The 17001-nt window shown below is 34.5% G+C and overlaps 2 protein-coding genes and 3 non-coding genes across 5 annotated transcripts; all 5 read right to left on the reverse strand.

The window, feature by feature from the left end:
- Positions 1–1965: 1965 nt before the first annotated feature.
- Positions 1966–4837, reverse strand: RpS4 (ribosomal protein S4). Its single transcript, XM_065503695.1, has 5 exons — positions 4819–4837; positions 4216–4474; positions 4023–4120; positions 2625–2796; positions 1966–2331 (listed from the first exon to the last, which is right to left on the reverse strand). Exons 1-5 carry the CDS (start codon positions 4819–4821, stop codon positions 2078–2080), a joined length of 786 nt encoding a protein of 261 aa, XP_065359767.1. The 5' UTR covers positions 4822–4837; the 3' UTR covers positions 1966–2077.
- On the reverse strand, positions 2412–2558 carry LOC135956118 (small nucleolar RNA psi28S-3327). The gene has a single exon (XR_010576358.1). It is a non-coding gene; the product is annotated as a small nucleolar RNA psi28S-3327 (small nucleolar RNA).
- LOC135956116 (small nucleolar RNA psi28S-3327) lies at positions 2930–3077 on the reverse strand. Its single transcript, XR_010576356.1, has one exon. It is a non-coding gene; the product is annotated as a small nucleolar RNA psi28S-3327 (small nucleolar RNA).
- Positions 3474–3627, reverse strand: LOC135956117 (small nucleolar RNA psi28S-3327). Its single transcript, XR_010576357.1, has one exon. It is a non-coding gene; the product is annotated as a small nucleolar RNA psi28S-3327 (small nucleolar RNA).
- Positions 4838–9539: 4702 nt separating the features above from the next.
- Srrm1 (Serine-arginine repetitive matrix 1) lies at positions 9540–16808 on the reverse strand. The gene is made up of 4 exons (XM_065505565.1): positions 16089–16808; positions 13676–15333; positions 12870–13525; positions 9540–11754 (listed from the first exon to the last, which is right to left on the reverse strand). Exons 1-4 carry the CDS (start codon positions 16098–16100, stop codon positions 10367–10369), a joined length of 3714 nt encoding a protein of 1237 aa, XP_065361637.1. The 5' UTR covers positions 16101–16808; the 3' UTR covers positions 9540–10366.
- Between the last annotated feature and the right edge of the window lie 193 nt (positions 16809–17001).

A 17001-nucleotide genomic window follows, 5' to 3' on the forward strand; every position in this document is an offset into this window, starting at 1 on the left:
GCACCAAGGTGCAGGTCTAGACTGTGCTAATTCTACTAGGTTGTTAGATAAATCCATTGGACAAGGTTAACTGAATTGGCTGGTCGTCAGTTGAACATGTGGAGAACCTGACCAAAATTCGAGAATAAATTTGGAACGCCTCGGTCAATGCGGTAAGAGAATGAATTAAATCTGCTGTTCCATACCAACCTTAGTTGTTTTCCGCTGCAGTTTTTCCTCTATAGTACGACAATCATTCCCAAGACTATCGGCTCATGGAACCAAATTGACGTCACACAGAGGTTTAGAAATATTTTGTTTAAATAATTCGGTGAACTATTGAAGATATTGTTACGAAATTTCACATGATTGGAGCAGAGTTGATTTACAGTTGATCAGCTTCCTAGGGGTAATGGCGGCCAGTGCGTGACTTTTTTTTTTAAAAATCGCCAAAAATCCATTTATGATCCGAATGTGCTGAAATTTAAAATATAAATTGTTCTTGAGAAGATCTACAAAAAATGCATACATGTGTAGGTTATCTCTTTTAGTTGAAGAGATGTTTAGGGGTATTTATTTCTTTTAATTTGGCTCGATATTTTTTTGTTTTTCAAGATATGGTGGACCTATGGAGGGTCGAATTTTTTTAAATATCTGCATATTTAGACGAGATAACTGCAAATAATAAAAAATTGGTAACAGTTATCTCGTCCCTATAAAAAGCTACACGTATCCAAAGTTGGAAAATGTAAAAAGGGACTTCTCAAAAAAGTCCCTTTTTGTTTTTTCTTTTATAGAAACAAATGTTCTTCGGGACTATATAAAATGTTTATGTGATCCGTAAGGAGAACTTAATGGAAAAGCTTGTAAAGTAAAATTTGGCTCAATAAAAGGGACGTAGTATCCCATAGACCAATACAAACTTGGACGATTTTTTAAAAAAAGCTGAATTATATATTAGGCTATAGTAAGTTGGACATACTATGGGTCAAAATCGAGAAAAATAATTTTTAACCCGATTTTTTTTTTTTGTTTTATCTCAAACATTATTTTCAAAAATTCTTTTTCCAAAATTTTTTTTTTAAAAATTAAAAAAAGATTTTAAAAAAATTTGGAAAAAACTTTTAAAAAAAATAACTTCCGGTGAATTTTTATTCATAATTGGGCTGATTGTTAGTGAAAAATTATTAGTGCCTGGAAGTTATTTTAAAAAAATTTGAAAAAAATGACAAAAAAGTTGACCATAAATCTAAAAAAAAAAATTGTTTGGTGGACTCTTATATATTATTGCCATATATAGCTAAGCGGTATTACCAAGTCTGAATTAGCTATTGGGCAAAATCAGATTGATTACACCTTTTTTAGGGCCCACTGATTTTCTGAATCTTTAGAGGTACATAAAACAAAATTTGTCACCAAAATCGCCAAATTTTACTACCCTTTGGTAGTAGAGTCGAACCTATACTGTTTTTTACACTGTGTTACCAAATGCATCCATATAAATTTTATATATTTTATTCGATATCAAATAAGGGAATTGAATTTCAAAAATAAAACGCTCGTATACGAATGCGAAAATTAGCGCACCTGTGCGGTTACTGAGTAACACAATCCGAAAACGAAAATGTTCAAAAATTTGTTCTAAATACATTGTAATTCAAAAAGATTTCCTTTCGAATCGAATCGGGAGTAACCCCCCTGATCTACCACCCTGCTAATTTGAGTACCAATTGTTCAACATGGCTCTGAATTGAGAGCAAATACTTTTAGTTGTAAGATTTGAACTAAATGTTAGAACTAGGACGCCTTTACTTCCTATATAAATTAAACTTTATTCGCCAATAATTTTGCAAAAATGCACTAAAACGAAAGAAAGTTCCTTTTAAGATCAGTCATATTTTTAAAGGTGATCTTAACCCCGATCTTATCAATAAAAATATCCTATTTTCCCCCGAATAAATAAATAAAAAACACCTTTAAATATAATTGTTTTTTTTTAGTTTTTATATATTTTGTCCAACATTTTTTGTGGGTAAAATTAGGTTTTTATAGTTTTTTTTTTAATAAAATAAAAAAACACATCTTACTTTTTAATTATTTAATGGGTTTTGGCGGCCAAACGCTTGTCACGTTCTTCAGCAATGCTCAATTTAACACCCTTGCCCTTAGGCAAACTAATGTAAGGCTTGTTGCCCTTGCCAATGATGAAGACATTGGTCAAACGGGTAGCGAATACATGACCTTGAGTATCCTTAACATGGACAATGTCGAAGGAGCCGGGATGTCTTTCACGGTTGACAACGGTACCGACACGACCCAAATTTCTACCTCCAGTGATCATGCACAAGTTGCCTGTAAATTATTAAAGAAAAAAAGCCAAGTTAGTTAAATTTGTTTATATAAAATAAAATTAAATAAAATTTAGGATTTAAAAATGTAATTGAACTAAAATGTTATGACAGTATCATTTAAAAGACAAAGCCATGACCGTGTTACAAAAATTGCTTTTGGCTTGCTGTTGATCCCTGTAAATGTGGTTTTTTATAATCATTATACAAAGTCTTCGATGAAGCCAATAGAAATTACTTAGTAGTAATACTTCTTTTGTTATTGTTTGTTATAAAAAAAAATGTATTCAAACTTACCGGAATCGAACTTGATGTAATCGGTGATCTTGCCGGTGGCAATATCAACTTGAACGGTATCGTTGGCCTTGATCAAAGGATCGGGGTAACGGATGGTGCGACCGTCGTGGGTAACAACGAATGGTACACCCTTGGCGCCCAATTGTGTCTTGCGGACCTTGCACAATTTGTACTAGAAATAACAGAAAAATAATAATAAATAAATGATTTTGATTTAATTTAGCTGAAAGCAATATCTTTAAAGAGTTATTGGCAGGGGAGAAGTTTATTTCCTTAAAGAATTTAAAATGCCGATGACATTTTAAATTTGTAATTGAACGTAAATGTTATTGCAGTATCTGGTAAAATGATAAAGCAAAGACCGTCGTTACAAAAATTGCTTTAGGCTCACTTTTGATCTATGAAAATGTGGTTAATTGTATTCATTTACATAGTCTTCGATAGAGCCAAACTTGGATATTTATACTCTCGGTTTACGAATGAAAATAACCCTTATTATGACTGGGAAGTCGATTGTACATTTTTTTACAACTACAACACAAAATATATAACAAATCAACTGGTTTTGGACTGCGACACTCACAATAAGACGGAATATTCCCATAATTGTTTTCAAATCATGCATATATCCGATAGAAATCGATCGGTTTCAAAACTCTACCTTATACGAAAACACTGAATCAGCTTTATCGTGTAAGGCCAGTCGCAATAGACAGTTGATAAAGTCTAATCCCTATCTTACTTATTATTTTAATCAAGTACTCTATTTTTTAAAGCTCTACTTTTAAAAATGATCCTTGAAATTCTAAATTCTCTGAGTATTTAAATCCTATATCAGTTTTTTATTAATTTTGTAATTGAACGTAAATGTTATTGCTGTATCTGGGAAATGATAAAGCAAAGACCGTCGTTACAAAAATTGCTTTTAGGCTCTTTTCTAATTAAAATATCCACACTATAATGAATCAAAAATCAATAAATGTGGTGTTGAAAAGCCCATGAAACATTTAAAATTAAAAGGTTTACAAAATGTTCCTATTTTCTACTCTTAAATTATTATATAAAAAGAAGTTCTAGAATTTAAGATTCTCCGCAAAACAGTTGACTTCTTGATTTGAGGAACCAATACTTTGGCTAATTTCTCCTGTTAACTCCAAATGTAAAACTTCTATCAAATCCCAAAACTTTCGCTACAAAGAAACCCCAGCTTAAATTTTCTCTCAATTCTGCAGTGTTTTTTAAATCCAGACTTTAAACTACAAAATTTGTTTTACAATTCCTTTTTAGATTCTCAAAATCCTAAAAAATACAAAGAACTTTCAATTAAACTAAACTCCAAACTATTTCCACTACTTCTCCCCTCTTTCACTTTAACAAACATATTCATAAAATACTTACGGCAGCTTCTTCTTGGGAGATACGGTGAATGGTGAAACGACCTTTAACGTCATAGACCAAACGGAAGAATTCACCGGTCTTTTCAATGGTGATGACATCTAAAACACAAGATAAAAACCATTATTAATAACTCCGTTACACTTCAACTTAACACAAAATAAAAAAAATACATCAAAACCAATTGATAACTTACCCATGAAACCAGCTGGGAAGGTAGGGTCAGTGCGTACCTTACCGTCGACCTTAATCAAACGCTGCATAACAATTTTGGTTACTTCAGCACCATTCAAGGCGTACTTCAAACGATTTCTCAAGAAAATCATCAAAGGCAACGATTCACGCAATTTGTGTGGACCGGTGGATGGACGGGGAGCGAAAACTCCTCCCAATTTGTCCAACATCCATGCCTTGGGGGCGGCTAAACGTTTCAAATGCTTCTTAGGACCTCGCGCCTAAATTCACATATTTTTTCAAAAATAAATAAATATTCATTAGTTTCTTTATAAACACTTTTATTTTATTAAATTATTTCATTATAAAAAAATCACTGCCATCTTTTAATTTTTTTAAAACACTTTTTAACACTCATTTGTTTATGCTTTCTTGGCCATAAACAATATTTTTATATTTTCTTAAATTATCGTTGTTTTTCATCGTAATTTCTTTGAAATATTTACATTTTCTCTTAGCAAGTATTGCACTTTAGTTGTATTTTCACTTAATTTTACACATTTTTCTTGTTTTCTTTTGGATGGCAATGAATTTTAACACAATCCAAAATTTTGGTAGAACCTACCATCTTGTAAGATACGAAAAAAAGGAAAGGAAGATGGCCGGATGTCGCTTTATTTGACACATAATTTGACAGTTGTTTACCAATTATTGTTCACTGGCTATTGTTGACATATGTCAGTTGTTTGGCAGGGCGACATCTGGTTGTGCAGTTATTTTCGTGCAGGGTTGTATTTAGTGCTAGCGGGGTTGGCAACCACTAGTAAATAGTGTTCATGTAGTGCTAGTCACCGCTAGATGGTGTTAAAATGATTTACAAATTGTAATAAACTTTCAACAAGTATTTGAAATTTTGTAGTTTTTCGTTTAAGTACAAAATTTGAACGATTGGAATGAGAATCTCAACAACATCTACTAGGCCATTTACTTTTACTGGATATATCACAGGCTTAATAAAAATTACCTATTGCTTTTGCAACAGTAACTTTTCTATAGAAAAATATTACGAGTTTTTCTTAAAAGAAAAATTTCTTTGACATACTGATATTTTCATCCCGAAATTAATACATTTCATCAAATTCGTGAGGGTTTAGGTACAGAAATTGATTAAAAATGTTAAAAAAACATGTAATTACAAAGAAATGTCAATTCCACTTTGAAAACTGAAAGTGGTTTCGTTTTGCTTTTTCTGAAGAGTTTTAGGTACAGAAATTGATTAAAAATTTTAGAAAAACAAAAAATTACAAAGAAATATCAAACTTTGAAAACTGAAAGTGGTTTCATTACGAAAAAATTGTTCGTTTTTCTTTTTCTGAAGAGGCATGTAAATCTCAATGTTTTTACACCGCATTTATCTACTACTTAGTTATTTGAATTGAAAAAAAATTTCTAAAGCATATTTGTAATAGATTTGAATTGAAGATCCATTTCATCATTCAATAAATTTTATTAAGAAATTTTGTAATGGATTTTCGTTGAAAAATTCTGAAATTCTTTTTAATAAAGCCGAAAACTAAATTTCTTTCGTTAGTGACAAATTGAAAGCGCTAAAAGTTTTATAATAACATGGGGTTAATTTGATTTTGAAAATTGAGTTAAAAATTAATTCATTCGAACCTTTGTTTACAGAACTGCAAAATATATGAATTCGTTTTAAAAACGAAAACGGTACCCGGAATTAGACCTTATTAGAGCTAAAATTGTCAACGCATCAAGAAAATTTAACATTATTTAACATAAGATTTGATATTAACATACTTTTAGCAGTTTCAGAAATAAATTATTCTTCCATATTACTTGTTTTTTTTAAATTTCTACTTTTATTTTCAATGTAATTTTGACATTTACAAAAAAAGTGCTGCCAAATTTTGTACCTGTTTATGTTTGGCATCACTTAGTTTTGACCGTTAAAAATATAAATAAATACAGCTCTGTGAATTTTTTAAATGTATTAAACATTTCTAGTAGATATATCTGAGATTCATCATCGACAGCTCTTCCATGTCACAACAGTTTCAATATGCGCTGCCTCATAGTGCATTGACAAAATAATTGATAAAACATCGCACAGTACTTTGTCACCATATAACATATGGACAAAAGTAGAAAGAATTGTAGTAGAAAATATAAACAGTGAGCTTAGTTTATAGAACACGTTAATCCATCTAATGTAGTTTTTATTAATTGATCTTCGGGAGTTTGAGTTGGGACATTACCAAGGATTAATAAAGCCTTCATTGGGAGGGATTTCGGTTATAAAAATTCTTCTACATTAAAAATATCCACAACAACACTTTGTTACGAAACGAGCGGCGTTTCTTAACATTTCCAAGAAAAGATTTAATCTGCTTTGTTCCAGATAAATTAGCGCAAACTAAAATTGTTAGTCTATTCTTCGATAACTTTCTTCCTGGAGCACTAGTTTTTCTATCACGAACAAACGTTTTATCTTTAGCATTTTCCAATATAGACCACTTACATTTGCATTGAGAATAATATCAGGAGTTAGATTGTGCTCAACATTAATTGTTTGGAATTTTTTTTTGTTGATTCTTTAAGAAGAATTAGAATTAAGAAGAGATTAAAAAAAGAGACGTAAACAAATCAAATTACTCGAAATGCGTTATTTCACAATTACATATTACGGACTATAATTTTTTCTATAGAGAAATATACATATAGCAGAAACTCCAAAGCCTAACTCAGTTGTCAAAAACATATGTATTATTAAAAAGATACTGTCACCCAGTTCAGACGATGATTTTACGATGTGGCGACGTCACTTTATCGAACAGTGTAGAGAGAAGCATGTAAAGTAAACAGAAAGAGTTTTAATTGATCTCCTCCAATGAGTTTTGAATGGTTCTCCACCAGGTCTTTGTCTTCTCATAACCTCAAATTAAGGTTATAACAAAATGAACGAATGTAGATTAATATAAACGACTGAAACTGTTAAAACAGTTATGCGACGTATAAAATCAATACCAATGCGAGATGTGACTCAGAACACTCGAAAGTCAAACAACAAAAATCGGTCTGACCGTCCTTAAGAGATAATGCCGATGACGCGTGAGTTTTTCTACGTATAGTCGGTTTTAATTTTAACGTTCAAATTTATAGTGTGACCAGACTGTTGAGAATTAGTAATGCATGCAAGTACTGCCATATTATAACTAAAATTAATGACAAAATTAACCGAAAAATCCATATCCACAATCACGCATAAACAGCTAAGCCAATTTTATGATGTGTAAGCGTCAATAGGCTATACATAACTTTTTTTAATGACTTGGACCAAGAAGAGATAAAAAGGGGAAATCCGGTAAAATTTGTACCTTTAATCCTTCAACAATCAAGCCAAAACGGCTGAACCGATTTTATTGAAATTTGGAACATAGGGCCTTTTCGGAAATGCATCACTGGGCTGCATCTGATGCGCAGTACGTTCTAAAATGCAAAAGTTGCCAACACTGCAAATGTCTTGAGTTCTAAAAAGCAACAGTGAAACAGATGATGCGCAAAAACCCATCAAACAAGCATCACCAAAATGGCTGATGCATTGTCTGCGCATCAGCATCGCAAACTAATCACAGATGCGCATCAAATGCAGCGCAGTGATGCATTTCCGAAAAGGCCCATACATAGATCTTTATTGCGAAGCTTTTTAGTTGATAAAGTTTTTTTTATTTTGCTCTTCGACAGATGATGAACGTCTCGTTTTTCAAGGGAAGCACAGAGTTAAATCTACGATTACTTATGGTTGCCATTCCACTAGAACCCATATAAGAGTCCATTAGGCCTACACTGCCCATGTGTGCAAAGTATTCACTCTTATATTGACATCTTTTAGGTTTCCTTATTTAGTAGGTCAACCAGAAATATGTAATAATGAATTCAATTGATTCCGGCAAAAAACGTTCTGGTTGCCAATAGAAAATTATCTGTAATACAATTTTTGATATTAGCCCCTGTCTATATCTGATAATTTTTTTTCATAATAAACGTCAAAATGGTTGTCAAGATAAAAAATTATCTGGTATAGTCTTCCTTTATTAGTATTATTGCTTCGTTATGACAAAATTTTTAGTGCTTTTGTACAGACAACTTTGTCTTGACAACAAACGTCATTAATTGTTATGATAAATATTTGTCCAGTATAGACAGGGGGTTAAAAACTCAACTTTAGTTCGTCTGTTTTCAAAAACCCAACTCTTGCAACAACAAATTAATCCATGTATTTTGTTGTTGTAGTAGTATTTTTATTTGACAAAACTGTTCGAATCGTAAATATACATAGACCGGAAACTCTCCTGTCAAAGACCTAACTCAGTTGTCAAAAACTTAAGTGATGAGACTGTATGTGATTATTGTGATTAATTTTTTGTTTGAGTTGTTTCTAGTTTCCGCTGTGTATATTTCTCTATGGTCTTTGACAGGAGAGTTTCCGCTCTATGTATATTTATCCATGGTTCGAATACTCACCAACAATTTTTTCTCTTATTTGTTCACTAATATTCTGATTGAAGTTTTTATTTCTGCCATACTAATTCACTTTGTACGTTAAATCTAGTACAGTATTTAATTGTTAGATTGCAAAATACACCAATTTTGCATAAAATGGGTTTTTGTGATGACCTTCTGTAGACTGCTTTAGTTGTTAAAGGGTTAAGGACTATGAGGCTACCTGAAGCCATGTTGCTGTGTTGTTATGGTCGACTCGGCATTTAACATGGAAGGGATATTGCCAGTAAAAAATCAGTTCCATGATTATAGACATGCTATTGTTATGAACGATTGGTATGGGCTTGTTATTATCTGAGTTCGGGAATAACAGCATTCAACACTTTTGTTTATAACGCGTGAGAAGTTTCAGTTAATTTACTAATAAGTAGACGAGTGCTTGCCGAACCTGTTCTAAGAAATTGACGATCTCATAATTCGATAAACAGCTAAAAAGAATATCGCCATGTTACGCTAGAAATATTGCATGAGATGAAAAATGCGGTCTAATATTTGCCGCCATGAGAATAATAATTCATAGAAAAGTATCAACTTTTCCAGCGCATGTGATGAGACAGTGGATCAATAAAGTTTTGTAACGTTGAATTTTGAACAGTTACAATTGTTTGCACAATATTTACTTCTTAGTTTCTGCCGTTGTAACTGAAATGTATTTGAAAAGTTTCTTTTAAGATTTTTTAGGGATTAAATTGTATATATTTTTTAAAGTTTTTAATATGATCATACCTTTGCCTTGACTTAAAAGAAAGAACCACACACTCTGTGTTTTCTTTTTAAATTTTTATTAATTCTTCTTAGAATTGTATTTTTTTTTTCAAATATTTTTGTTTTTACTCTCACATATTTGTTTGTTTTATTATTTTATGTTCTGTTAAATTTTAATTAAACTCTTCTTAAAATGTATACGCTCAAACTTGGGGTAGATAAATACATATTTTGAATTCTATATGTATTAATTTATAATTTTTTTTGTTTTAATAATTATTTTTTGTTTTGTTTAATATAAAGATGATTTTGTTTGTTTGTTTTTTAATTAAGTTATGAAACTACTTATAAATTAAAAACTAAAGAGAAAAAATAGAATGGACAAAAAAATCTTAATAGGTTTTGTTTATATATCTTTCTTTTTTATATAAATGTTTTTTTTTTTTGTTAGATTTTTTATATATTTTTATTTTTTTGTAAAAAAAAGTTATACTTTGTTTGAGAAGTATGTATGTATAATGAAAATACGAGTGAGTACTCTTGAAAGGATGCTGCAAGAATACATGTCTGTTTTAAAAGAGCTAATAATAAAATAGTTTCAACGACAGCTTGATAATATAAAAAGCCACACACTAAATACTATTTAAAAAAAAAAAAGAAAAACCACAAACACAGCAGTCATGTGTTTGTTAGGGATAAATGTGGACAGGGAGAATGAATGGTAAACTAAAATAAACAGGAGTTTAAAAGCAGTAGTTGAGTTTCTTTCAACTTGTGGTGATTGATTGGCTGGTTAGTTTGATGTCTATATAAAAATGTGTAAAAATCGAACAAATCGCCGCAACAAAGGAAATAACTGAAGTCGGGTTTTTTTATATCCTTTCCAATTAATCCATTTTCTTCATAGATTTAAGAGCTCTTTCCCTTAATTGTTTTTCTAGATCCTCATTAACACCGCCCAACAACATTGATGCCGTATTGGAGACTTTACCGGAGGACTTTTCCTCTTTGCGGTGAGTGTCGGTTACCGTTTCATCATCACTGCTGGATGAGCTGTCAGCCTTTTTGTTCTTCTTCTTGTGTTTCTTGTGTTTTTTATTCTTTTTGCTACTATGTTTTTTGTGTTTCTTGTGTTTTTTCTTTTTGCTCGATTCATCATCCGAATCGCTGGACGACTCATCATCTGAATTCCGCTTCGAAGAGGATTTCTTTGACTTCTTACGTTTCTTTTTGGCGGCGGCATGTTCATCCGTATCAGAAGAATCGTTTTTAGACTTTTTACGCTCATTATTCGTGGCCGAATGCGTGCGTTTGCGGGCCTGCAGTTTTGAGGCTTTTGTCTCCATTTCCAATTTGTTGGCGTACATTGCGACGGCGCCCTCATCTGTGTCTGAGTCAGATTTTGTTGGTTTCTTGTGTTCTGATTTTGAGCTGCTAGATTTTTTGGCAGCTGACGACGTGGATGATGAAGTGGTAGTTACTTGTTTTTCAGCACTAGTTTTAGAACGTTTAGCAGAGGATGATTGGGTACTAGTGGTTGTGTTGGTAGATTCTCTAGCTTCCACATGTTTGCGTTTTTCTGTCACCTCCACTGAGAGTTTGTCACGCTTGCGCTGCTGCTCCTCTTCTACACTGAGAGCTGATAGTTTTCTTTCCTTATTATTGGTTTTAGTAGGAGCAGAAGTTTTCGTCACAGACTTTTTCCTTCTTTGTTTCTCATCCTCAGAGTCATCGGAGTCACTTTCACTAGATGAGGTCTGTTGTGGCTTGCGCTGCTGTGGTTTGGTAGCATTAGCCTTTTCGGTTTTCTCAATTTTATCAGACTTTTTGGTGGCCAATGCAGCTTGTGTTTTCTTCAAATCCTCTTTAGCTTTGGCTTTCTCTTTTTCGCGTCGTACTCTTTCACGTTCCTCTTCTTCCGTGCTGTCCTCATCTTCACTGTCGTCGCTGTCATCTGAACTATCCGAGGAACTTGAATCACTGTCTTGTCGTTTTTTAGTCAATGACTTTTTCTCCTTGCCTGAGGCTTGATTTTCTGCTTGTTTGCGCTCATGGGGCTTAAGGAATGGAGAGGGGGTCCTAGATAAACTAACACTATAAAGATCTCTACGTCCACTGGATGCAGTTGTTGGTACCGCTGATAACTTCTTGGTTTTAGTTTCTGCGGGTTGTATGGATTCTGATTTAGAATGTTTGCGTCCGGCTTCCTCTAGTTCATCTCGGGAGAGATCGATAGTTTTTACAGCAGGGGCACAGTACTCCACCGAAGAGCGGCCTGTAAAAAAGGAATAAAAAAAAAATAAATCAAACAGAATTCTTAAACATGTGTTGTAAACAGGTGAAGTTCCTGTGTATTTTGATTCGAAAATACAAATTTTTGAATTTAAACCAACTGTAGATTATAAAATAGAACATTTAAATCGAATTACAGTAATTGTTTTCGAACAACTGAATTGCTTTCCAATAAGGGCGTATCATTGGCGACCATGTTATTTTGGCGGCCTCAGACGAGATACACATTTGAGCAACACAACCAAATGATAAAACTGTATTATCAAACAAAGTTGTCATATATGGAACAACACCAACAGACAAGTGGCACACCAGGCGTCAATCCACAAAAAAATTAAAATTTTGGGCCGGCGCCATCATTGATCCAGACTTCTTCGAAAATGATGTTGGTGATGCGATCTATATCAACGGCGAACTCTACAGATCATTGATCATCAATTTCTTTTGGCTCGAATTAAACGTAATGGTCGTGGACGGTATGTAGTACCAGCAGGAAACCTCTATAAACCACACAGCGATCGACAATGGACATTATGCGTTCCCAAGCCAATTGCATCTTCGATCCGTAACGACCCTAGTCTCATTCGGCCAAAGATTGTCAACTCAGCGATAGCTTTATCAACCGGAAGTTTTTCCCCAGGGAAGAACTTTCGACGACAGCAGAGCTGTTACAACATGGAACCGCTAGACTTTATATTAAGGAGTTGTCTCCCAGGTCTACACCAATAAGCAGGATGCAACCGATGCCCTTAATGTCAACATAAATCTGACCATTACTCAAATTCAGTTGGATCTATGTATCTCAGAGTCAATGCAAATTGGAAAGCAGCAGTGGCTGTTTGAATAATATTACATTACTTAAATAATGACAAACATGTGCCTTTCAAAAAATAAAAAAATATAAAGAATTTCGTTAATACCTCACACACAGCTTGTTTTACAACATTTCCCGCCCTTATTTCCTCTACACTATAAAATGAAAATGTTTTATTTCAAAGTATAAAAACCCACTTCTAATTCACTTCTAAAAAATTTCCTTTTTCATGCAAAAACACTCTCTTTCGAATCAAACTTCTATCAGCCTCTAGGATTACTTACCACCACTTTCCCTCGAACGATTAGCAACTCTCTTATAACGCTCTTGGGATCTGCTAAGGCTGCGATTTTTACGTCCCTTGTCTTTGATGGACGGTGGTGGAGAGGGTTTCCTATTCTCACTGCTGCGACGATTACTCACGTTCTTTTTCACATTCTCACCATCCGACTCGTCCTCCCAATTGGAACCGGGCGAAGGCGAACGTTGCTTTGGTTTATTGACGGGTGCCGCAGCATTTCTTTGTGATTGATCCCAACGGTTGAAAGCGCCTGCACCACCACCAGCAGCACCACCACCACGTCCTGCACCTCCACCTCCCCCACGTTCCGGTGATGAGCCACGCAAAGGTGAAGACGGACGTCGTTCCCGTGAATTAAGTCGGCGCTCGCGGGATCGTCTGGGTGGTGAACCACGCCATTGGGGTGAATATTTACGAAATTGATTTTGCACCGGCGAAAAACGTCTTTCTCGTGAAAAGCGTCGTTGGGGTGACATGTTGCGGCGATTGTCAAAACGATTGCCACCCATCATGCCTCTGTTACCACCACCGCCGCCTCCACGATCGCGACTTTGACTTCTGCGATTCCAGTGATTCATGCGTCCACGATTGTTGCGATTATTGCCTCGGAATTGTAAAGGTGAACGGCGTCGATTGAATCTATAGGAGAAAGACAATTAAGAAATAGAAACATTTTGGTTAAAAAAAACAACTCTTTTAGAAAAACATTTTAAAAGCTTTTTTGGAATAAAAAATGCTACTTTATATGAGAAAATAATGTTTGGCCAAATGAAATTTTGCCTTATTTACCTTCTAGGTGAACGTGAGCGATTACGTGAAAATGAACGTGGTCGTGATCGAGATCTTCTTCTAGACCTCGAACGTTGTTGACGTGGACCGCCACCACCTCGGTCATCAAATCTGCCGGGTGATCTTCGATTACGATTATGCATAAAACCTCTGCCACGGCTACGGGAATCACCCCTTCGGCCGCCACCACCACCACCTCTGCCACCATCTCTATCCAAAGAACTGGCCGAAGAGTCTCTATTATTGCGATATTGACGTTTGTTTTGTATACTATTCTTATTACGCTTCAATTCGAAACCTTCCTGGGGTGGTTCGGGCGAAAGGGACAGACTAGCTGAACGTGAGGGTGTACGTTTGTTATTGCGCTTGGAGCTGGAACGTGCAGACGAATGCGTGCGAGAACGTGAACGTGAAGAACGAGGCGGTGAACGGGGTTTGGGTTTCCGGGCGGCCGGTGATGTGACCCTACTGCGGCTGCGGGAAGAGGAGCGTTTATTTTTGCCAGCAAACGGATTACGGGGATTCTTAGAAGCGGAGCCCTTTTTCTCATGGCCATTTTGTGCCGGATTCGAATCTCGCGATTCGGAACGATTGCGTTTAGGAGAAGCCGGTTTGGGTGGAGGCGGACTTGGTTTGCGTTTCTCTGGAGAGCGAGTGCGCGACTTGCGATTACGGCTGCGCGAATTATCTTTACGTTTTTGAGGCGTCTTAGAACGTGACTTCTGGCGACGTGCACTGCGATCTCTAGAACGTGATCTTCGTCGCCTGCGATCGGGAGAACGACGTCGCGGTGATCTTGAGCTGCGTCTACGTTCTTTTTCCCTGGAACCATTACGTCGCCGTTGAGGCGAGCTGCGATCACGCGAAGAACGTTCCTTTTGAGCTGATCTATCCCTAGAACGTTTACGTGGTGATCTATTTTTGTCCACATGATTATCTCGGGATTTCGATCTAGATTTATCGCGTTTTGTTGACTGATTTTCCACATTATTGGTATTTTTATCCTCATCCTTAGTCGAATTGCGATTTTCATCCGAATTCGAACGATTTTTAGCCGACAGATGGGAACGCACCTGTTCAATGGCGCTGAGAGTGCTGGGCGGTAACTGTTGTTCACGTTCTTTTTGTGTTAAATCACGCTCTTTGCCACCACCACCACTAGCACCTGTATTACCACCGCCAGTGCGTCTCTCACCTCTATCTCGGGAACGAGAGCGGGACCTAGATCTAGATCTTGATCTATCATTTCTATCTCGATGCTTGATCTCTTCTTCTCTTTTGAGAATTTCATCTTTCTTCTGTTGTATAAACTCGGCCGGTATGCCCGTCTCACTATCTTGCGCGGACAACAAGAGCGCCCATAACTCACCCATAAATTGTCGGGCATTAGGACCATTCAAAAATCCTGTCATATTTATTTGCATTTTCTTCGGACAAGGAAATTTCTCCTCTTCCAATTGATTGTACACAAACTCAGCCACCACATCATCTTCCATGTGCAACATATCGGTAATTTTCTTACTGATCCATGGCCTCAACACATCCAATTTGACTTTGGACATGTCGACACGTTTGTTGAGACAATCACCAAATTTCATTTGTTTCATAAGTTTCTTTTCTTTGTCGCTGAAGCGAGTGTCCTGTTGTTGTGTGGTGCCCTGTAAGTAGTATATAAAGTTGGTCAATTAATTTTGTAAGTAATAAGAAAAAATATGACTTTAATGAGTCCTCATTTTCTTCTCCAAATATTAAATCCTTAACTATTTTTTATAAGACAATATTTGACATGATAAAATTTTACAAATTTAGCTATTAATTAATTCCCTGTGATGATCTTTTCGAATAAAATTTTGTTGCCAGACCCGGCAGATCAGACAATTTTTGTAAAATATTTAAGTAAATCGTCATTTTATCAATAAGATAAATTAAATTTAAGGTTATGTTATAGCATATTTCAATATTTGTTTTCAATAATTACTCGGACTATAACCCAACAAAAATCGGATGTCTATAATCTTGTCATAAGAACAATAAGTAAAAGTAGAAATGGAAAAAGTTTAATAAAATGCACAGTCATATCTTAAAATAAGAGGTATTATTATTCGAAATATGTAATTACATTTTCCCCCAGAATGCATAGCTTTCTGATCTGATTTGTAGACTTCTTACACAAAACCTTGACCCTAAAACAAACATTATTAAAAATTTATGAAATAAAACAAGGAATTATACAAAATTTTAAATCTGTTAATGAACTATTAAACTTATTTAGTTAACCGCAATTATAAAACTATTAAACCGAAATATTGTATTTTTTTTTGGAATTTTCATTATGAAAACAACAATAATAATATAAACACAGCACAAACACTGTCAAACACAAATTCATATATATATATTAAATGCAACTTACCGTGAACATCATTTTGTCACCCTTAATTTATGAACGACGGACGTTTGATTTTCAAGAAACAAATTATAAAACAAATATTGGAAAACTTTTTCGTGTCTAGGGGAAAAAAATGTGTTTTTATGCAGCTACAAACACTACACACCATTCATTCCCTTTATATCTGTGCTCTAATTATTTCATTTTTCATTAATTACAAAATTTTAATATTTGTTGTACTTTTAGCCCCACTTTTTTTTCTATTAACAAAAACAACACTCCTGCTTTACACACTTTGGTCAATTTCCCACTCTTTTTCTGGTTTTGAAAAAAAATATTTATATTTTTTATTTCATCCACAAGATGAAATCGCTCGCAGAAGAAGAAAAAAACCGGGTATAACTCCAAAACGGCGTGGTGCGAAAAAATAAAACACACACGTTAAGAAAAAACAAGAGCAGCAGCAGCAAAAAAATATCAACTGCCTTATCTTGACGACAGCTACGAAAGCAGCATTAAAATGTAATACGAAAAAAATCAGCAATAAAAAAAATTATGGAATCTTTTTTCTCTTGTTCGTTTTTTAACTTTTTCCGTATAAAAAAACACTAAAAATAACACATTTAATGTATTGATGCTAGCAAATTCATTGTTTTCTATGATTTGGCCGTTTTTAACAATATTTTCAATGGAAATGCTGTAATTTTAGTAAAAATTTATACAATTTTTAATACGGCTCTATGCAAAATGGAGACGCACCGAAAAGAAAACTTAACGAATAATTCGTTAAGAAACAGTATTGCTTATTCGTTTTCTCCCTGCATTCTCACACGCATACACACACACACAGCCAAAAATGTTTGTTAATGACATCTGGTGAAGAGAGTTGGCATTTGAAGAAGCAGAGTTGTAATTATGAAATAAAATCAACCCTGCT

This window comes from Calliphora vicina, chromosome 3 (assembly GCF_958450345.1).
Source record: "Calliphora vicina chromosome 3, idCalVici1.1, whole genome shotgun sequence".
NCBI classification, from domain to species: domain Eukaryota; kingdom Metazoa; phylum Arthropoda; class Insecta; order Diptera; family Calliphoridae; genus Calliphora; species Calliphora vicina.